The following is a 21,333-nucleotide window of genomic DNA, read 5'->3' on the forward strand; positions in this document are numbered from 1 at the left end:
AAAGACGGCGGTCCTGGGAGTGATGGACGTTTCAGCACCGGACAGCGCTCGCAAGTGGAATCCAGTTTATCATTGACTCCGCTCCCCCACCCCGCCATCCTTGTCAGCAAGAAAAGCGGCTGTACCTCTTAAAGCTGATTAAAATATCTATTTGGTTCTCTGATGAGTGGATAAACCACCTGACATTGCTATTGTAGGACACCAGCAGTGCCCGTTCAGCAGCACCCACATTAATTTCCCCCCCTTTTCTTCTTCTTTTTGTCAGGCAAAAGAAACGAAAGGGGACCCTGATGCGGTCATCTCCAGGACCATGTTCTTTTAATCCACCATCCTGCATCTTCCAGTGTTTTCAAGTGACCCAGTGACTTGAGTGAAGATGATCAAAACAGGACCTCGGTTGGGCACCACGCTGCCGCCGGATACAATTGACATCATCCGCAGCAAGACCCACTCCCGCCGGGTGAGACTCAACGTTGGGGGTCTTCTCCACGAAGTTCTGTGGAGGACTCTGGATAGGCTGCCCCGCACACGTCTGGGCAAACTACGAGACTGCAACACCCACGACTCTATCTTGGAGATATGCGATGATTATAGCCTGGATACCAACGAGTACTTTTTCGACAGACACCCCGGCGCCTTCACCTCCATCCTCAACTTCTATCGCACTGGGAAGTTGCACATGATGGAGGAAATGTGCGCGCTCTCATTCAGCCAAGAGCTGGACTTCTGGGGCATCGACGAGATCTACCTTGAGTCCTGCTGCCAGGCCAGGTATCACCAGAAAAAGGAGCAGATGAACGAAGAGCTCAAAAGAGAGGCCGAGAACATGAGGGAGAGGGAAGGAGAGGAGTTTACTACCACGTGTTGTTCCGAAAAGAGGAAGAAACTCTGGGACCTCTTGGAAAAGCCAAGCTCATCATTTGCTGCTAAGGTAGTGTGCCACTCAGCATTTTTTTTTCTTACAGGTGTTCACTTTGGCACAGGAGATCAAGTGAAAGTAGTGGATACTGAGAGATTGTGGCATTAGCAAACAGCCAGCAAGGCTTCTGTCGCTTAAGTTTTAGATAATCGTTTCTCCATATTTGGATCCTGACGACGGGTTTAATTTTAGAAATCTTCTAAAGACAAAAACAACAACAAACCAAAAAAAGAGAGGACGTGAATACCAGTTTAACATCCAGAAGCTGGCGTAAATCTCTCTTTGGGACTGGTTTGATCTAATGTCTGACTTTCTTTTGACCTGAACCAGGGCTTTTAAGCTGTCACTCCCCGCAGCTGTAGCACAGAGGGCAGAAAGAATGAGCGATGGATAGAAAAAGGTGTTGTTGTGCTCAAGAGGTGAACTTCAAAGCTGTCTGCAAAGTTGCTTATTCATCACTCTCTATTCAAATAGTATAGCTGTGGAAACTAATTTTGTTAGCTGTTCTCTGATCAATAATCTAATGCCAACCAGGTGCGCTTTCCTTGGAGAAAGCGCCGGATGCTGTGTTCTCCGGTGAGTCAATTAAACCTCCTTTTGTCTTTTAGCATGAAAACATGACAACTTTCATTATTCCCCTTCACAGGTTCCACTCTAGTGTCTCCCGCGGTAATTACTGAATGTTTGTTTTAAATGGCAACAAAGAGGATGAAGAGTTTCATCAATGTCATAACTGCGAGAAGCCTCCATGTGCACATTATGTATTTTTAGACATCATCACACAACACCTCCTCCTTCCCACTGTCACCCCTCTTGGCTTTATTAGCCACCTCTGTCTCATTTCCAGTTTAGTATTCAATCTTCCAGCTCATTAACAGGCTCACAACACAGTGCAGGAACAAGAGAAGTGCGCTCCTCTGGATCGATGGATGTTGTCGTGTTAACAACTTTTTTAAGTGAACCAACTCGCCAAAGATGTGACTGAATCAGTATTCAGAGTAAATGTTAAAAACAAAACCGGTTCCATGTTAAAGTGTGGCTTTTTGTGAATTCTGCAAATTCCTGTTTAGTGTTTATTTCATTACTAAACAGGGTGAAAAGGAGGTTTTTCCAGACTGAATTTACTTCCTTTTTTGTGTCATCTCAAAATGCCTGAAATATATCTGGAAGACAGGAGAATGCCTCCCCTATGGAACAGCTCACTAAGTATTTTAGAAACAAAAGATCTCATGGCAATATCATTACTCAAAGAAATCTCAAACACCTCCTTGAAACAGGGGTTCCTGCATAATTTATGTAACTCGTCTATTCAAAGAACCTACTCTATCTCTGACCTTGAATTTCTGAAGCTCCTAATTATTTGTCTTTAATATTCAGCCACATTGCTCAAAGAAATTATGTCCCATTATGACACCACCCTCCATTTCTATGCCAGACCTTCTGTCAACACTGGAACAAGCAAGCATTCTTTGTTCATCATGTCAAATCCCATTAACAATGCAGTTTAAACAGATCATGTTTGAAAACACAACAAAATCTTCCTATCTCCAATGAAATGTTTGTCACTGAGGGTGTTATAATTTTAGTGTCTGGCCACATATTTGTGACGATGGCAAAAATCTGTAAAGATCTACCAAGTTCATTTTGATGAGTAGCAATTTCTTTCTTTCTTTATTTACAGGTGATAAATAACAGCCTTCCCCGACTCACCAGTTTAGCAGGCACTCTTCGTTAAATGTTCACATAGAAACATTTCAATATTTATTGGCACCACCCTTTACACTTATTGTTGAGACTGCAGTATTTAATTATAACTGAAAGCCATGTTAAAATATCACAACCTCAGCAACTGCAAAATCATTTTTACATTTACATTTTTACCTGTGATTACTTATTAAAATAGTTTGTTCCCATTTCTTCAGATGACTCTATGTAAAATGCCAAATATCACAGTTTGACAGGCATAAAATAGTGTATTTGCACCAACAAGGTGATTGCCAAAGAGTTATTAGCCAAAAATTTGGCATATCTCAGCACGGTGTGCAGTGTTGAGAAACCTAGACAAATGGAGGACAAAAAAAGAAGTGGCAGGGCTAAAAAAAATCGAACAAAAAAAGACCAAGAGGAGATGAAGAGTATATGAAAGTCATGTCCTTAAGAAAATATCCAGCAAAGACCTGACATAGAACCTGAAAGATGCACCTGGCCCTTCAGTTGATCATCTACTGTTCAGTGAAGCCTCATCAGAAATGTTCTCAGTGGAAGGGCAGCTGCCAAGAAGCCATTCTTAAGGAAGAGAAACAGGTAGAAAAGGCTGAGGTATGCCGCATTACACAGGACCGCACTACGGAGTAAGAAACCCAAATTTCAAATTTCATTGTACAGAGGAGGTCAGGAGAGAGAGATGTTTAACAGCAAGTGTCTACAGCCATCTGTTAAACATGGCGGGTGAAAATATAACAACTAAACTAAAAGAGCAACTCAAAGAACTAAATAAAAATTAGCTACCAGCCTTATATGTTATATTCCACACCTTGTGAATGTAAACAAATTTAACAGGTTTTATTATTATATTAATACATGGAATAATAAACTTGAGCACAGTGAGACTAAATGTGAAAATAAATGATTGAGTCTGAATAAACTGAATCAGCTTCTATTCACTGCTAGTTATAAAACAGAGATCAGAAGCATGACCAAATACTAATTGTTTACATTGCAAATTCACGCATTACAAATTCATGATAAGCTTGTGACATTGTCCACAGCACAATTATTTATGAATAATCAGTTCAATCTGGCATTCGTGTGGAATATTTGAAAACTATTATACACAGGTTTCAAAAAACATTTTGAAGCATCATTTCCAGCTCATGTATTGCCTCTAGGTTCTTTACATGCATTACTGTACTTTTCAACACTGGTACATGACCGTTTTCCACTAAGGCTGTGCCATCGTGCTTGAATTTATTACACAGCCCAATAGTTTGAAATAGGTGGATAATTTATGTCCGTCCGTGCTTATACTAGTATATAGCACTGAGGTAAACACATAAGAACTGTACATGATGAAGACTGTATATACAATTATGGGGCCCCGAAACATTTGAAGGAAAGCAGCTAGAGGGTAGTGGGTGTTGCTGAGACAAATAGAGGCTTTACCTTATGGGGTGTACAGAAAAAAAGTCCAACTGAGGCTAAATAGCAGCCATTAAATGCAATCTTGTTCCTAAAGCTTAATTGAAAAGTTGCATCAGTGAAGTGGCTAGTTCCCAAACACATACTCTGCCTCATTTATTTTTCAGTGCTGATAAATTTTTTATTGCACATTAACAATGCTTGACTTAATGCCAGAGAGACAAGGTGTGATTCAAAATGTCTATAGCCCCAGATGTCTTCATTCTGGGCCTTTTGGAGTTATAACCACCCCCGAGGTTATAACTCTTTTCCCCATTTTTCATATCAAAGCAGTGAAGGACACATGCAGCACTTCATAGTTTGCACTCATGTTTGGGAGAGTTATGAATAGTTTTGCAAACACTCAAGTCTGGATTTGTAATTGGTCCATCCTAAACATAAACTCTCCAGTAATCATTCCATCAGTAACAGATAAGCTCTTGTTGATACAGGCAAGAGTATACCGAATGTTGTAATATTTATAGTAGTGTGGCCTAGTGGCATGAAAGAGTAAGCAGCTGTGAATGAAATCAGGCTATGTAATACGGCAGATCCCAGGAGAGCTTCTGTTGCTCAGCTCTCCCCGAGGTACAGTTCAGTCTCAGAGGAATCATGGCCAATCAATAAATCACTAAGTCAGGATTTGGCATCAAGCAGGCCTTACTCTAAACCGTGAAACAGTTTTCTGAACATTTTGAGCCAAAAGTAGCTATTACCAATATAACAAGTATTTAGCTCAAGCAAATTTAATTGTTTGTTAATTAATTGAATTCTTACTAAGTAGTTAGAAATAATTAAAAAAAACATTTTAAATGCCTTATTTTTATTTGAATCTGCAAGCAACAGGCAGTATCAGAAGGCAAACATATATACTGTAAGCATAGACAGAGCTACGTTAGCTACCTAGCTTGGTTAGCTTGTGCTAATGCTAGTGCTGATCTAATTATTGCTATCAAAAACACAATAAATAATGATAGAATTTCACTACAGCAGCCTTCTTGAACTGCTTATACAGTTGGACACATAAGTCATAGGAAACCATAGCTTTTTTCTCAAATAGTTGTTTTTAAAAATGCTCCAAAAGGCACCGCCACCACAAACACGTTCAAGAGGTCAAATTTAGCAACAGTTAGCGTTTAGCTACCTACTCGTGTCAGCGTCCACTATCATTCAGTTTGGGCATTTTGATATGGGAGCAAGCTTGTAGTGGCCGTTCGAGGAACTGTACTTTCAGCCACTTTGTCAAACTCATTGTAAAGGGTACAGAGGAGGTTGTTAAATGTCGTCTTTGTGGAGGACAGAGTCAAAGGATATTTCATAAACCATAATGATTATTTTCAAACTTAATGCGAGCAGCTGCTGATAGCTGATGCCATGTTAAATTTCATTTAAAAAAAAATGGGGCACATAAAATCTTCCCAAAACAGCCTTTTTTTGACACTCGCACACTTGAAATGTAAGTCCCTGTCTTCTCAGCGCCTTTCGGTGTTGCCTCTGTACACACTGAAGCTGTGGACCAGAACAAGATACTGAGCAATAAAAACTGACACTTCTTTCTTTTGCCTCAGCAGAGGCTATTTGAACTAATTGCATGGAAACATCTCCTCCCAGTGAGCCAGAGACAACCATGACTAGAGGCATTTAACCGAACTTCTTAGCACACATCAGATATGCCCGACTTACTTCTCTGTAAGCACTTTGCTGTGCTGTTTGTGAAGTCTGAGATCACTCTGTGTGTCTGAGGCTATTGGCTCAGAGCACTGTGCTCTATTACCTGCTGCATATTCACCCTACACGGCTCGCCAGATGACTTTTCATACGGATGGGAGGAAATCAGTGGCAAATACATTAAGATATGAAGTATACTGAATTTATTTAAGAAACGCTCTAGGAAAGCCTAAGATGTATGACTTCCCAAGGGCCATTGTCTGCTGATACTGTTGCCCTGCATGAGGGAATTCACTCCACCTCCAGTAGTGTGTCACAGGGAGCGCAGGAGGATCGAAAGAGATGTGGCAGTACAGTAACGGTGACTCTGTTGTTGTTTTCAGCAGGAGCTTTGTAATGGAACAGAGAGCCGCCTCTGTCTCTGTGCAGCTCTTTCTCGCCCTACCTTGCTTGTGCTGTTTCTGTGTGTAAATATATGCTTAAAATCACACTTAGAGCTATAGAATCGTCTGCATTTTATGAGTTGCTTTCTGGAGTCGTTGCAGAGTGAAGCAGCTCTTCCATTGTGCTTAGGTGAGCTTTCAATAGCCATAAATCAATGGTACACAGTTTCACAGCTGCCAGGCTGATTGCAGTGCCATATAGCATTAACTGGGATAACACAGAGTCACGAGGTTCTCATCCTTGCTCTTCCATCATGCTCCCTGTCACACTCTCATTATTTAAATGCAAATAATCTGATCGGCATATAAGCAATCGTTATTGTGCAAACTATAAACAAAGATTGAAAGGATGCTATAACTGTATTACTTTTATTTGTGTAAATGGAAATAGATAATATCTCACAATCACACATTTAGGAAAATTCCTCTTAAAACTGGTGCCACAACACTAAGATAGAGTGATGTACATTTTTGTGCTCCCTTAGAAGAAATCTGGCTTGCGCTGTGTCAACTACACAGGCTCTAATTAAGCTGTGCTCTAAACTTAGGCATCAGCATTATTGATCTATAACAAGCCTTTGATGCTGTTTGATCAGCTGGCAGAAATTCACCTTAGGAAGTAATTGTCCCATCAGAGTGGCTGCTAATCTATAGAGAAGATCTGCCCATCTGTGAGCCGCAGACATGTGGATTAAATTGTTTGTGTAGTGGTCGCAGTGTGTTCCATATGCATCTTCTGTGGTAAGCCTGAATGATTTAACAGAGACTTCAAAGCATTATGTTGCAAGCAGCACTTCCTCCTTGCATAAGAGCTAAGGTTTAGTTAAGGTGATTCTTGAAAGCTTTATTACTACTTTCTAGCATAACAAAGTTGAGATCTTGAAGAACTGCACTGTTCATGGAAGGAAAACCACGTTTCAAGGAGCGGAGCTTCTATAAATGGCTTCCCTCATTGATGAAGGTGCTGTGTTTCCAACATGAACACACTGCTCAATTTGCCTGCCAGTATCTGTCTTCTCCTTCTGGACCTCTTTTATGGTTGGCTAATTATGTGACTATACAAATCACTCTATGCACAAGGCTGCTATGCATTAGCTAGTTTGTCCCATGCACTGGGTCATATATGTTTTCTATCTGAAGTAATGACATGTAAACCAGCATAATTAGTGTCACGAGCTGACAGCAGCCTAAGATTTCACACAACATGTTAATGAGTTCATTTAGAAACTCTGGTTAATTAAACACCTCTGGCATACGCTCGGTGTCTTCCTCGGCTCTACTCATTAAAAGTGTGGGTTTTTTCCCATATTTATGCATCGCATGACTGGGTGTGAATGAAAGGTTAATAATTGCTAATCAGTGCTTGCTCATTACCATCAACAGTTGCAGCTACAGCCACCTGTATTCAGTTGAAAAGCTCTAAAAGCCCATTGTACACCAGCAGCTTTTTCCTGTCAGCCAAAAATAAACACTCGGTTGGGAAACAATGAGCCAGGCGTTTGGTGAAGGGCAAATGAAGAAGAGCGAATATTAGACAGAAACACGACTTCATCGGTGTCTGCTGGGAACTGGTGGCTGAAAAGTTTCTACATTAGCTTACAAGGCATTTCATTTTCAGTAAAAGCGATTCTTGACCACATGCCATACGGCTGAGAGCGGCTGGCCCGGGCTCGAGTCCGACCCTTTGCCTCATGTCTTCCCCCCTCTCTCTTTGCCCCTGCTTTCCTGTCCTCTTCTCACTGCATCTCTCAAATAAAGCTGAAAAAGTAAAAATAATAATTTTCGTGGGATACAATAATTCAGTGAAGTGAGCAGGTAGAGTTAATACACTCAACAAAAATATAAACGCAACACTTTTGTTTTTGCTCCCATTCCCCATGGGATGGACGTAGAGACCTAAAATTCATTCCAGATACACAATATAACCATCCCTCCCAAACAGTGGTCACAAATCAGTCCAAATGTGTGGTAGTGGGCACATCTGCTATATTGAGATAATCCATCCCACCTCACAGGTGTGCCACATCAGGATGCTGATCTGACATCATGAGTAGTGCACAGGTGTACCTCAGACTGCCCACAACAAAAGGCCACCCTGGAATGTGCAGTTTTTTGCGCTATTGGGGGTCTGGGGACCCAGAACCGGTCAGTATCTGGTGTGACCACCATTTGCCTCATGCAGTGCAACACATCGTCGCATGGAGTCTATCAGATTGTCAATTGTGGCCTGTGGAATGTTGGTCCACTCCACTTCAATGGCTGTGCGAGGTTGTTGGATATTCGTGGGAACTGGTACACGCTGTCGTATACGCCGGTCAAGCACATCCCGAACATGCTCAATGGGTGACATGTCCGGTGAGTATGCCGGCCATGCAAGAACTGGGACATTCTCAGCTGCCATCTGCCCTGAACAATGTGAACCATGATTCATCCGTGAAGCGCACACCTCTCCAACGTGCCAGACGCCATCGAATGTGAGCATTTGCCCACACAAGTCTGTTACGGCGACGAGCTGGAGTCAGGTCAAGACCCCGATGAGGACGACGGGCATGCAGTTGAGCGTCCCTGAGACGGTTTCTGACAGTTTGTGCAGAAATTGTTTGGTTGTGCAAACCAATTGTTCCAGCAGCTGTCTGGGTGGCTGGTCTCAGACGATCTTGGAGGTGAACCTGCTGGATGTGGAGGTCCTGGGCTGGTGTGGTTACACGAGGTCTGCGGTTGTGAGGCCGGTTGGATGTGCTGCCATATTCTCTGAAACGCCTGTGGAGACGGCTTATGGTTGAGAAATGAACATTCAATGCACGGGCGACAGATCTGGTTGACATTCCTGCTGTCAGCATGCCAATTGCACGCTCCCTCATTGCTTGTGGCATCTGTGGCATTTTGCTGTGAGACAAAACTGCACATTCCAGGGTGGCCTTTTGTTGTGGGCAGTCTGAGGTACACCTGTGCACTACTCATGATGTCAGATCAGCATCCTGATGTGGCACACCTGTGAGGTGGGATGGATTATCTCAATATAGCAGATGTGCCCACTACCACACATTTGGACTGATTTGTGACCACTGTTTGGGAGGGATGGTTATATTGTGTATCTGGAATGAATTTTAGGTCTCTACGTCCATCCCATGGGGAATGGGAGCAGTAACAAAGGTGTTGCGTTTATATTTTTGTTGAGTGTAAATATTGTATTTCAGTAAAGGAAAGAGTGCTTCCTCCTACTTTTAGGAAGAAGTAGGCAAATGAAGGCTTCTGAAAGCTTTCATTACTGGTTTCCATGGAGGGAGGTGATCTACTACGCTACATTAGCTTATCACACAAACCAGCTGGGGCTCGCACACACATGCACCACACAGTCTAACTATATAGTACGTCTTTTTGTTAGACCTACAAAAAGCCATGTTTTATTTTTAGTACAATGCCTTAGCTTATTTTTCGCATGCTCCTCGCTGATGTAACTGGGTTTGTAGCTGCAGAAGTTTTCACTGATGCTGACATTTAAAAGGTGACAGGTCAATAGCAATGGGATGGAGGCATGACTACTTTAATGCAGAACTTCATTCATTATTCAGGCAGACTTGTCAGTAAGAGAACATCACTCAAGAAGATGCAGAGTGGTGTGGGGACCTGTGATACAACAGAACTTTCCAGAGAGTTGGATGTTTGAACCCAAACTAATTTCCTGCTACAGCTTTTTTTTTTTTTTTACGCTACATTTGCCAGTGAGGTTTTCATTGCTCCCTTGGCGGGCTGTGATTGAAAAGGTCAGTTTCTAGCCACCCTCTAAGAAAAGACTGGCTAATGTCATGAAATTCTGTTGTCAGTCCAGTGCATTTCTTGTTTCCTGTGGAGCTTAAACCTGTGTAATCCGTCTCTGAGGCATTACAGACTGTTCTTTACATGACGCTCTTTGATGTTAATCCTCTGCCTTCATCCTAACTGAAGTGCTACACGTGTGTTAACTCACTCCTGTTCAGGTGGTGACAGCAGAAGATAAAAATGTTTTTTGCATTTCATCCTCAAGCACCTAGCTTTCAAACAATTGGTGAAGAAGCACAATGAAGTAACAAGGACGTTCAGGGCTCAACTGATTGGACGTCAGCATGACTTTCTGTTTTGACAGCTGCAGAATCCAGAAAATAAACCTTCCCAGTGTTGTGTTTCTAGAAACTAGCCTCAATATTAATGTGTAACTTAACCCAAGAAGTTAACATGTTGTTATTATAATGAAATTTTGGTGTGGTGGTCTTTTCCACGTAACTTGCCAAGGGACTGGAGATATAAATCAGCTTTAAACTCTGGGACAAAATATTAAATGTCCCTTTATTCAATGAAACCAATATATTTGTTAATTAACAGCTGTAAGCATTAACATCCACAGCTAAGCCCATAAACTGTAATCTAAATTTGGTGTGGTATGCCAAGTTTAGTTATAGCCCACTGATGGCTCTAAAAATGGTTGCACATTACAAAAAACAATCACTTATGTCCTGAGGTGCATAAAAAGCTGATGATTGGTCTAGCAGTGGGCTACATTAATATGAACTCAGGACAAGATGAGGTCTCAGACTAGAAATATGCATTTTTAGTGAAAAGCCCATTGTCACAGCTTTTCATTGACAACTTATACGGTTGCTCTATGACAACAACAGGATGTGCATTTCCCGTACGAAAGCTTACTCGATGTCTTTTTTCTGGTATTAAAAAAATATGTTTATGCCTTTCATGTGTACTGTATCTACGCGTACTTTATTTTTCTGTCTCACTGTGCGCTGCTCTGGACTGTCACAGTACAAAATGAGGGCAAAATAAACCTGCGATATGCTTTCATACACTCCAAAAATATTTATGCCCAAAATGCAGACTTCAAATAATTTGTTTACATATATTCTTTTCCATGTAATTTTGTTAGCACAGTGTAAAATATTAAAAATTACGGAATCTCATCAGATTAAATATATTTGTTGGGTACAGATTCAGTTTATATCAAGCATATTTTCCTTAATGATTAATTATTTGAGTAAATAAACCATCAATTTCTTTATATTATACTTAAATTATTGCTTCATGCATATGAGGGCCTATAATTAATTTTTGTGTGTGCGTATATCTAATATTCAGTGCTGGAATAGTACAAACCCTCCTTCGTATGTTGTTTTAATCAATGTAACATTTACACTTAATGCCCTGCAGAACCTTCACTTTTGACCCACTTAGCCTGAATTTTCCTTCAGGAACAATGTCTTGATGTTGGATCTCTTGGCAAGTGTTTAATTCTTGAGAAAAAAGAACGACTCTTCCTAAATGATTTCTTCTCAGTGAAAGAGCAGACAGAGAAATGTAGTGTAATTACACTCCTGCGGTTTACTGCTGTGCTGAGCTGAGTGTACGGTATCTTTGGAGTAATGCTTATCTCCTGTAGGCTTCCTATTTAAGATGAGACAGGTCACATGATACGCAAGGGTAGACAAGGTTCAGCACGCACACTCAAATCAGCTTCTTCCTTCTAGGTCCATTATCTTATTGTTGTGTGTGCCTGTCATGACAAGATATGCCGTGGAAGAAGAAAGTGTAATGTTGTGCTGAATGACAATAAAGGCTGTACTTAAAGTGTTTTCACAAAAACAAACCAGCCTCTGAAAGACAGCATGTAAAAAAATTCAAACCGCAGCAAACAACAAAGTTCACATTTCCTTGGAATAAAATGCAGTCGTGGTATTTGAAGTTCCTCATCTTTGAAGGCAGGAGTAAATCCACGTGCACACTGCTGCTCGCAGCAACTTGCAGCCTGAGAAACAGTAATTACCTGAACTTGATACAGAACACCTAAAAGTTCCATGAACAAATGGTCAACGACAGGGTTGAATTAACAAAAGATCACCTCCAGTGTCTTGCTGTGGGGCATCACTCTACTGCAGTATGCAGGCTGAGTTAAATAAACGACTCAAGTTACAGATGTGCCGAGCATATCACCTTGGATCAGCAGGTTCTTGTGCATAAAACAAACATCCTGATCCGAAATACAGTTTCTAAATGAACTGATGCACATGATAAAGCGGTGGGGGGGGGGGGGGGGAACTAAGGCTTTAAACAAGATGTAATGGAGATAAAATAGCTATCGAGCGACAAGAGAGAGCAAAGTGACTAGAAAAAGCACAGCAAACACAGGAACATTTACACTTCTCATTTTACAGCTAGAGCTGTGTCCATTCGGCTTTTAAGCCAAAGCTTTTGCTCTGGTTGTCTGTCACGTGAGGACGATTCATTGAGCCCCCTCGTGAGGTGTTTGCTTGGCTTCTGAGCCTTTATATGGGAAATGTAGCTCTTCAGGTCCGACTGGTTTCAGTGGAAATGATGGAAGAGATTTTCCGCGTGGCCCTGTTGTCACAGATTAAGCCGGGAAATGGACATTATGTCTTTGTTCTGTTTTGCTTTTTTGTGTGTTTGTTGATCTCATCACCCCTCTGTCAGTTTGGACTTTAAAGGTTGCACATTAGCCTGTGCGTTGGCAAAAGTTGTGTAGCCTACTCTATCGAGAGAGAAACTGTCTTGGAGAGTTGAGTTCGATTTTTGAATCAATGCAGCCTCCTACTCCCTTTCACTCTTCTGGAACAAAATAAGTCATTCAAACAGAGGGAAGGCAGAATCAAAAACCTGCCTGTATATGTTTGTTTTGGGGTGTTTTTAAAAACAAAAGCTAAAACGAAAAAAACACACAATTAATTTGCACGAGAAAGCATGACGTAGTATTTTCACACTTTTATGCCCTGAGGAGATGTGCTGTGTTGTTAATAACAGAGTTTACCCAAAGACATTTAGAAGAACACTGCAGCAGTGAATCAGTTCTTAATTTTGTGCAGGGTGTTGCCCACCCTAATGAGCCGTCGCTCGCACAAAGTTATGAAGCCACCTCAGACTGGCATCCAGCCCAGCCCCACCAGATTTCCTACCATAGCACGGTAATGACACTCTGCTCCCAAGGGGCTTCTATAAATAAATGCACTGTCACACACATGTGGACACAGACGCGCAGGTACACAAACACACATACGTACACATTTTCCCATCTTGTCACCGGCTTTCTGTTTCAGCCTGTTATTTTCACACTCATTCCCCCCGTGAAACACACGCACGCTCATATCTTTAAATAGACACATTGATGTTGTAATTTAGTTGATTGTTTGTGACAGACTGGAACCCTTTTTTTCTCTTTTTTTTTTATACTGGGCAACATTGAGCTATTTGGAAGTCATCGAATTTCGCCGTGAGCAGGCTGTCAGATTCAGAAGAATGCTTCATGTCTAAATCAGCAGAACGTACAGCAGAGGTGTTCTTTGATACCGAGGCGAAGACAAAAAGGGAGTGTGAGGGGAGATAAGACAGGCTGACGCTCAGCTGATTGGTGTAATAGCGCCGTGCCTGAAGACGGAAAATGGTCTGAAGGTGGTGTTTTACAGTGCTCTTTACTTGCTCACACTTTGTGTAAAGGAAAATAAGTTTAACGAAATGTAATTTTATTTGAATTTTTATATGGGGAGATATCCTTTATCGATTTTTGTTGTCATGTGATACATGGAGACTTCAAGTAGCTCCGGCAGTGCTTACCAACAAGTTTAAATTAAAAGAGAGACTGACAATTTTTGGTTATTATTCATCTTTAAAGCCACAAATTCACAATATTCACATAGCACATACAGTTGTATATGTGGTTACATTCATATATATGCATTTAAAATATGGGAACTGTCAAAACTGTGACTATAGCTATGTCCTGCTAACAGTATCCTGATCCTTTCTATATTTACAGCACCTACATCTATCAATACATGTACAGCACATGTTGATTTTATCTGGTTGTACTGATAGCATAGAGTTTTACTTTTAAACATCTTACCTTTAAAAAGTACATCTCAATCTTCTGTGCTGCTATATCTATATGGCACAGCTACCATATGTTGCTAACTACTGAAACTATTGCGAGGCTCCATGATATGACATTGTGGTTAAAAAATAAAAAAAAAATTTAAAAAAATTTAAAAAAAGGTCTATTGGCATGAATGGAGATGACGCAACTCTTCTATTCAACAGCTCTAAGTCTCCACACATGAAATATAAACAGCTAGATATTATGTAGGCTGTCTACATAGAACCAAAGCAGGTCTGAAGCAGGGGGTGTGGATACAGGATCTCTGGGTTGTCTCTGAGGGACGTTGGCAGGACATCCTTGGGTGACTGGGTTGCAGGTTTTGGAGCAGAGTCACGGTTTGGTCTCTTTGTCCCGGTCAACAAGTCATTCCTTGGCACCGGGTCTAATTGGGTGGTATACTTGGTCTGCAGCACTGTTTGGGTGACTGTTCCAACTTAGCATCCACAATAAGTCAGGACCAAAGGTTTCCCAGCAGAGCATTGTTATTCACTTCAACTGTCAGTGGTTTTAATGTAGTGGCTGTTCTGCGTCACTGTACAGCGTGTGGGTGTGTGAAGATTTTCTGGGTCAACAAAGTTGTAGCTGATTTTGCCTCTATTTTTTTAAAGGGATATAATGGTATATTTTTCCGCATGAGAGTAAGTTTTGGTTCTGCTGCCAATCATCTGTGTGCTTTATCCTCTGGGCTTCAAAGTAAAGTTGTCATCCGGTGAAGCAAATGGGAAAACAGATGCACTCCTAGGCCTGACAGTCAAATAGTGTGAGAGAGAGCAAACGTCAGTTCAAAATATGCTCAATCCAAAGTGAACACATGGTTAAGTGAAAAAGGATCAAAGGCCACATCCCTGTGGTATTTGTATGCTAATATTGATGGTAATTATGTAAGACTCCTGTGGTGTGCTGACTGAAGAGGAACTAATGCTGTAATTACATTCAAGAGTAGCGCTTCAGGTAGCAGAGTAGTGCAGACGAGCCATACGAGCCTCGGGAGAACATCATAGTGGTACATGACTGCCAGGATAACACAGAGGAGGTCTTTGGGGAGCAGCTGAAAGCAGTGCACCTCCTCGGGTAGCTCACATGAAACCCTGTAGCCACTCAGCACATCGAATTACTGGCATGCACGGGTTTCTCATTAATTTGCATCCATGCGAATTTAACTGCTGTCCTTAGCATACCGCACCGTAAGAACCAGTGAAGCTGACAGTCAATGCCGAGTGGTGGATTGTGTGAGTTTCAGTCACTATCCCACTAATCTCCAGGCAGCAGTCCCAGGAGTCCCTGTTTTCTTTAGTCCACTGCCAGAGCCACAGCCTACTCGCTGTTCTCATTTCTCGTCTCTCCACCTACCAGACACCAGTCAGAAGCACATCAGCCTACCTCTGTCTGGTGTGTGATATACATAGGCATATTGGTCTTAAGTGGGCCAAGGAGGAGAGGAGAAGATCAGCTGATGGTCTGTTACTAATACTATGTGCCAGCTGTCTCTATTTTCTCTTTTAATCTTTTGTAAAAACCTACTTTAATGGCTTCTTTTTATTCTATCAACTGTATGTAAAAGATGGAAGGAGTCCAATTATATTGAAGTCCAAGACAAAAATACCTACCGGTAATTACTTACGATATATTTTGTGGAGGTGGCAGTAAGAACATTACTTACTGCATGACATGTATCTAAAGCTTCAGGTTTAAACTCCTCATCACAGGACATTCATCATCATTATTGCCTACCTCAGGCAGCTTCCTCTTCCATGTGAACAGGAGGTAAGACTGAATGGCTCCTGTGAAAACTGAGCAGCCGTGATGTAAATTGAAAGAGTTAGTGATCCGTGGGAAACATGACTCCCTTGTTGTTAACACATTTGTGGTTCCAGATGCAGCTCTCTCTGGACCCAAACACAGACTGAGCTTAGACGATTTAGAAGATCAACGTGTGAAGATCATATTAGCATGAATCCTAGGAGAGGAGCGCTAAGATGGAATTGATTTATTTTACCCTGGCCCATCTCAAGTTTTCTGTATATGCTTAGCATTATTCATTTTTTTTTAAATATGTGTTGTTTAGAGTTGGATTGCATTCAGTTCTGGACAAAACCTAATTTCTCAAGTACCTTTTATCAGCCTTTTGATAGAGTTTGATTTTGTTTAATTTTCATATAGGACTTTGTTATAGAAGTCTGCTGATTTTCTTTTTGTAGGTTTCTTTTCAAATGGCCTTTCAAACCTGTTTTCTTTCTCAGGTTTTTCCCTTTGGCATCTAAAATATCCACAAAGTCTTTTTACCTTTTGGGACTTGCTACAGTCGTCAGAGAGGCCGATCTCACTCCCAGCACCCTTTCACTGCTTTTCCACAGACAGATTTGAACAAATGTCACACAGCAGTTGGGGTCATTCTGTGAAAAGAAAATCATGGAGGACTGAGTCTGTGTGCTGCGCTGGTGGATATCTTGTGGTAGCCCCTCCCACACCTGCTCAGCGAAAAGAGGAAAACTGAGACATTCCCTTGTCAGGATGCCTATGCCTGACATACCATCCTTTTTTATGTGTACTCATTTATGTGCTGTGAAAGGTCATATTTTAACTGTAAACTGACTGAGTACTGTTAGTGATTCAAGTAACCAACAAACAAGGGAAAGTGAGTGAGAACAAACACAAACAGCGGTTTCATCATTGACAGGCTTGTCTTTACAACACCGCCATCCTTCCCACCATCTTTAGTGAACTTGTTGGTTTTTCAAGCAGAGCACTTTGCTTACAGCATTCAATATTGCCGTGGCCCGTGCACCAAATATGCCTTTTCTGGTGGCTGAGGCATTAGTCAATAAAAGTTCTAAGGCTTGAGCTACAAAAGGTTTCAATTGTCACAAGGTCTGCGTGCAGACATGCACCTGCATTTGCAGATTTGGCAACACCCACATCGCTTCAGCTTCTGTCGTTAATCATCACCGGGATTGTGCAGTTGTGACTGGTGAGTCAAATAAATAACAAGCGCCCTCATGTTTAAAGGAGTTAATATTGACAGACTTCATCCTCGGTTTTTCCCATCTGAGACAAAGTGATGCTGACAAAGACAGCATGTCCAAACTATTTATATCTTATTATGCTTATGTAATACCGTTCCTCCTGTGGTCAGTCCAGAGGGTTTTTGAGCAGGACGGGACTTTAAGAAAATGAGATGAAAAGGGCTGCTTATTAGAGCCTCTTCATCAAACCTCTACCAAGATCAAAATCAGTATTAGATGGAAATCCCAGGGCAACCTTGGCTCTTTGGATAAGGCCAACAACAGTTTTGCCAAATCTCTAAGGATTTGCCTTCTAATCTGAGTGTGATCTCACACTTCCTGAGTCTAATGCCAAAAGTGATTACGGAAATACTCGCTCGCTGTAGAACATACACTATTTAAGAGAACATAATCAAAGAGAAGGATGGTGACACATGGTGATACCGGACTGCTAACAGACATAACTTTCTGTCAAGTGAAATTTATTACAGAATTGTTTGACTGATTTTCGATATAGTACATAGTCTGGTTACGTGGTCACATGGGAGACTTGAGCTGAAATCCTGAAAGATCAGCTGAAGTGATTATTTAGGAAGTGAGCTTTGGAAGAAAGGAAAGTGACTGTTATCTAAATGATTTAAGAGTAACCACAGAAAAATATAATTGCAATGAATTGTTTTTACCTTTAGAACTGGGAATAATTAAATTAAGAGGGATAATTGCTAGTTAAAGGGGCATAGAGAAAGTGCTGGCGCTGTTGTTTGGAGCGTCATTAAAATCTGGCTAACATTCAGCTACAGCTTTGTTGGATGGTTTCACCTAAGAGGAATTTTTATTGGCTGACAAATGAATCACCACAAAAAGGATAAATAAAAAAAAAAGCATGTTTGTTTTTTTCACTTGGATATTTCATTGACATCAAAGTGTGGAGTCACAGCAACACAGCCGGTTGGACGCCTGTGAAAATGCTCCAGACTCCAAAAGTAGGGGTGAGAGGAACTCTGCGACTGCCGGGAAACTCTGCATCTGCTCTTTAATAAATTAACCAAAACAGTAGTTGGTAGACAGGACAGCAGCTGTACTCGCAGCAGAAGAGGCAGATTAGTAGTGAGAAGGATAACAGCTGCAAATTAAAACAGCTCCCTGATTGATTTCTTTCATAATAGGAAGCGCTGTGACTGCCCATCGGACAGGCAATAAAGTGGTGTTTACTCAGTCCGAAGTAAAGTTTGATCAGTAAGAGCGACTGTGTGTGTGTGGCGACTTACAGGAGGTGATACCATGCAGGTAAGCTGAGAATCAGCTGATATGGGTGGTAATGGAGGTCGAACGGATCTTTTATAAGAAAGTTGTCTTGATGAGAGGGTCAGGTGCGACAGCAGAAGACTCGTTCACTGTGTTTTAATCTGAGGTCAGAATCTCCATGTATGGCAGCGACTGGCTGGGCCGGCATGCTTGACTGTCGGCCAGTTTACAGCAGGCTGGATGGATGGCAGTGTGTGGAGCATCATCCAGCAGTCTGACATGTGTTTAGCCTCTTATTCAGTGAGTGTAGCTTTCTTCTTGAGCATGATGCGTAGGAAACTAAAGTTAGGGCTCATACCTATGAGACAATAGTGTACTTTTTTTAAAAGAATGGCATGGTTAAATTATAGCTACTCATTTCTTACAGGCTTTTCTCACTCGGTTGCTGTCCAGTATCTCCGCCCCATGATGCCAGCGATGGCACCAGCATTAAAAACATTCTTTAATTTAGAGTTTTGTTCCACTTGCAAATCATTGTCTCTGTCATTTCAACTTTATACAACTAGGATGCACAGCCCGACTGAAAATCAGCAGTCTGCTACAGTCCATGTTGGCTTGGCAGCTTTTTCTGACATTACTTATTCTTATGGGTATTTCATGAATGAGGACCTATCGTGCTAATTTTCAGCTCCATATTTTTGTTATTGGACTCAGAATTGAAAATAACCTTTATCTCATTCTGTGCCTAGGTGCGTCCACTCAGTTCACCTCTGAAATAAGCTGTTTAGCTTCTCTCCCCTTAAGCCAACTGTCCAATTAGTGTAATGGGATGGTTGCCTGCTGATTGGCTGAACATCAGGTGGGTGGAATTTCTGTGCTTCCAGAGGTGTTTGCCTGAGATTAATTTCTAAAAGATATTTTCTCTCCCTGACATCATACGGAGCCAGGAGTAGAAAAGTCTGGCTTCTGACTCACAGGGAGGACTTTTTACACTGAGCACATCATTTGAAACTTTGGTCATGTGTAATATGAGCAGCCACCAGTAAAAACTAGGGGAATGGTTAATAGATCTCCTTTAAGGCAAAAAAAAAAGAAGCTATATATTAAACATTTAAAGCTACGTTTAACACACTAAGATAGTTTTTTGTTTTAAGAAGTGTACACACAGCCTGGGACAATTCAAAAATTGTATTAAGAATGATACATTAGTAACATATTTGTGTTAAAAGCATCTTGGCTCCCTGTGAGACGGCTTTCAGAGGAGTAAAATCAATTTTCTTCTCCACAGAGAATTTAGCATTTTTTTATGTGCTTCCTCTAAAAGGGGTCTAAGCTTGATGCAAGTGTTTTTTTATCCTTTATTGCTAAGATAAAAGTAGCACAGTGAGGTTCTCTGAAACTGACTTGATACATGCTCAATAATCCAAGTAAGGAAATCCAAAAAGTCAAGTCTGTTCAATCTTGAAATACAGTTTTTACTGGGAAAATCTGTTCATCACTCAGCCTCTCACTGAAAATGCTGCGTCCAGATAAACAGCAGTAACTTCTTATATAAATTATTATATAAGAATGTAAGAATAAGCTAAGAATATTATTGATTAGTGTCAGCACGAGTAACTGTATACACTGAAAGACCGTAGTAGCATTCTTCTTGCTGAGCTGACACCATTATGTTTATGAATACACATTCCTCTGTGTGTGTGTGTGTGTGTGTGTGTGTGTGTGTGTGTGTGTGTGTGTGTGTGTGTGTGTGTGTGTGTGTGTGTGTGTGTGTGTGTGTGTGTGTGTGTGTGTGAATAATCTACTGATTATTATGAAAACAAACTGATTGTTAAGGTCTGTGTTGATGACTTCTGATACTTCTGCTTGTACTATTATACTACTGCTATTCTATACAGTATAATATACTGCTATAATACTGTTTCTATATCCTACGTTCAGTATGTAAACCACTGACTTGTGATAAATAATTATTTTTATTCTTCTTGGAAACTAAAAATTATACATCAAACCTGCACAATGAGAAATCTCTGAGCTGTTTTGCATTGACTGCTACATCTGTTTTATTTACAGCCTATGGCACATTTAAACAACAGAAGTTGAACCAAACTGCTTTAGAGAGAGGCACATGTATACTCCAGATCTTTAAAAAACACTTTGAAATACATGGAAAGCTGAAAGGTGTGTTTGGCTGTATTAGTTATTGTGGAAAGTGAAAATCACAGTGGTCATTAAAATGTGTTCTGAATATTTGCAGATTGATGATGATTCGTCCCATAAATCATGGCACACTGCTCTCCCCTACATAAGCTGACTTTATAAGTTCAAAGTATCGGTATGTTGGTATCTGCATACTGACCCTGTATTTACTTGGTATTGGAACCATACCAAAATTTAACAGCACTAGACATTCAGTGTAGAAATTTTTAAAACTGGAACAAAATAATGTTTTGGGTTTTTTTTATATTGCTCAACTAAATGATCCGATAATCTAATAAATTCTAATTTTCGTAGAATTCGCACAGCATGCCTGGAGCTTTTTTTTTCTAGCCGCCTACTTAAATGTCGGAAATTGAACAGAAATAAGATTTTTTTTTTACCCTCTGTAATCTAATTGGTGTAATATAAAGGATATTGGATGTGGTCTTCAGAGAATCTAGTCTTACTGGCTTCTCAAACAGCTTTACACTGTAAGCCACATTCATGCACTCATGCAAAGCTTTGTCTACCACACACACAGAAATAGAACATTGCTGGTCACAAGCCAGTGTACTCCTAGTGTCAGTCCTAAGCCCCGATAAATTGAGGGGATTGCATCAGGAAGGACCTTAGCCATTGGTGCTGGTGACCAGTGAGGCGGAGTTGGAAAGAAGAGAGAGAAGAAGAGGGCAAAGGTGCATTCAGAGTCAGGGAAAGAAGAGGAAAGGTGGGAACATGGAGGTGAGAGTAGGG

At 41.0% G+C, this 21,333-nt stretch overlaps 1 protein-coding gene across 1 annotated transcript in view; it reads left to right on the top strand.

Moving 5' to 3' along the window:
- The first annotated feature begins 376 nt into the window (after positions 1 to 376).
- Positions 377 to 21,333, top strand: part of LOC146632207 (potassium voltage-gated channel subfamily B member 1-like) — a 36,563-nt gene continuing 15,606 nt past the window's right edge. The window contains exon 1 of the mRNA XM_085354168.1: positions 377 to 931. Coding sequence (XP_085210294.1) covers positions 377 to 931 — 555 coding nt within the window. The remainder of the gene's footprint in view (positions 932 to 21,333) is intronic.

Source organism: Diplotaxodon limnothrissa, linkage group LG5 (genome assembly GCF_057381915.1).
Source record: "Diplotaxodon limnothrissa isolate DT_005_m linkage group LG5, D_limnothrissa_male_GT1.1, whole genome shotgun sequence".
Classification (NCBI taxonomy): Eukaryota; Metazoa; Chordata; class Actinopteri; order Cichliformes; family Cichlidae; genus Diplotaxodon; species Diplotaxodon limnothrissa.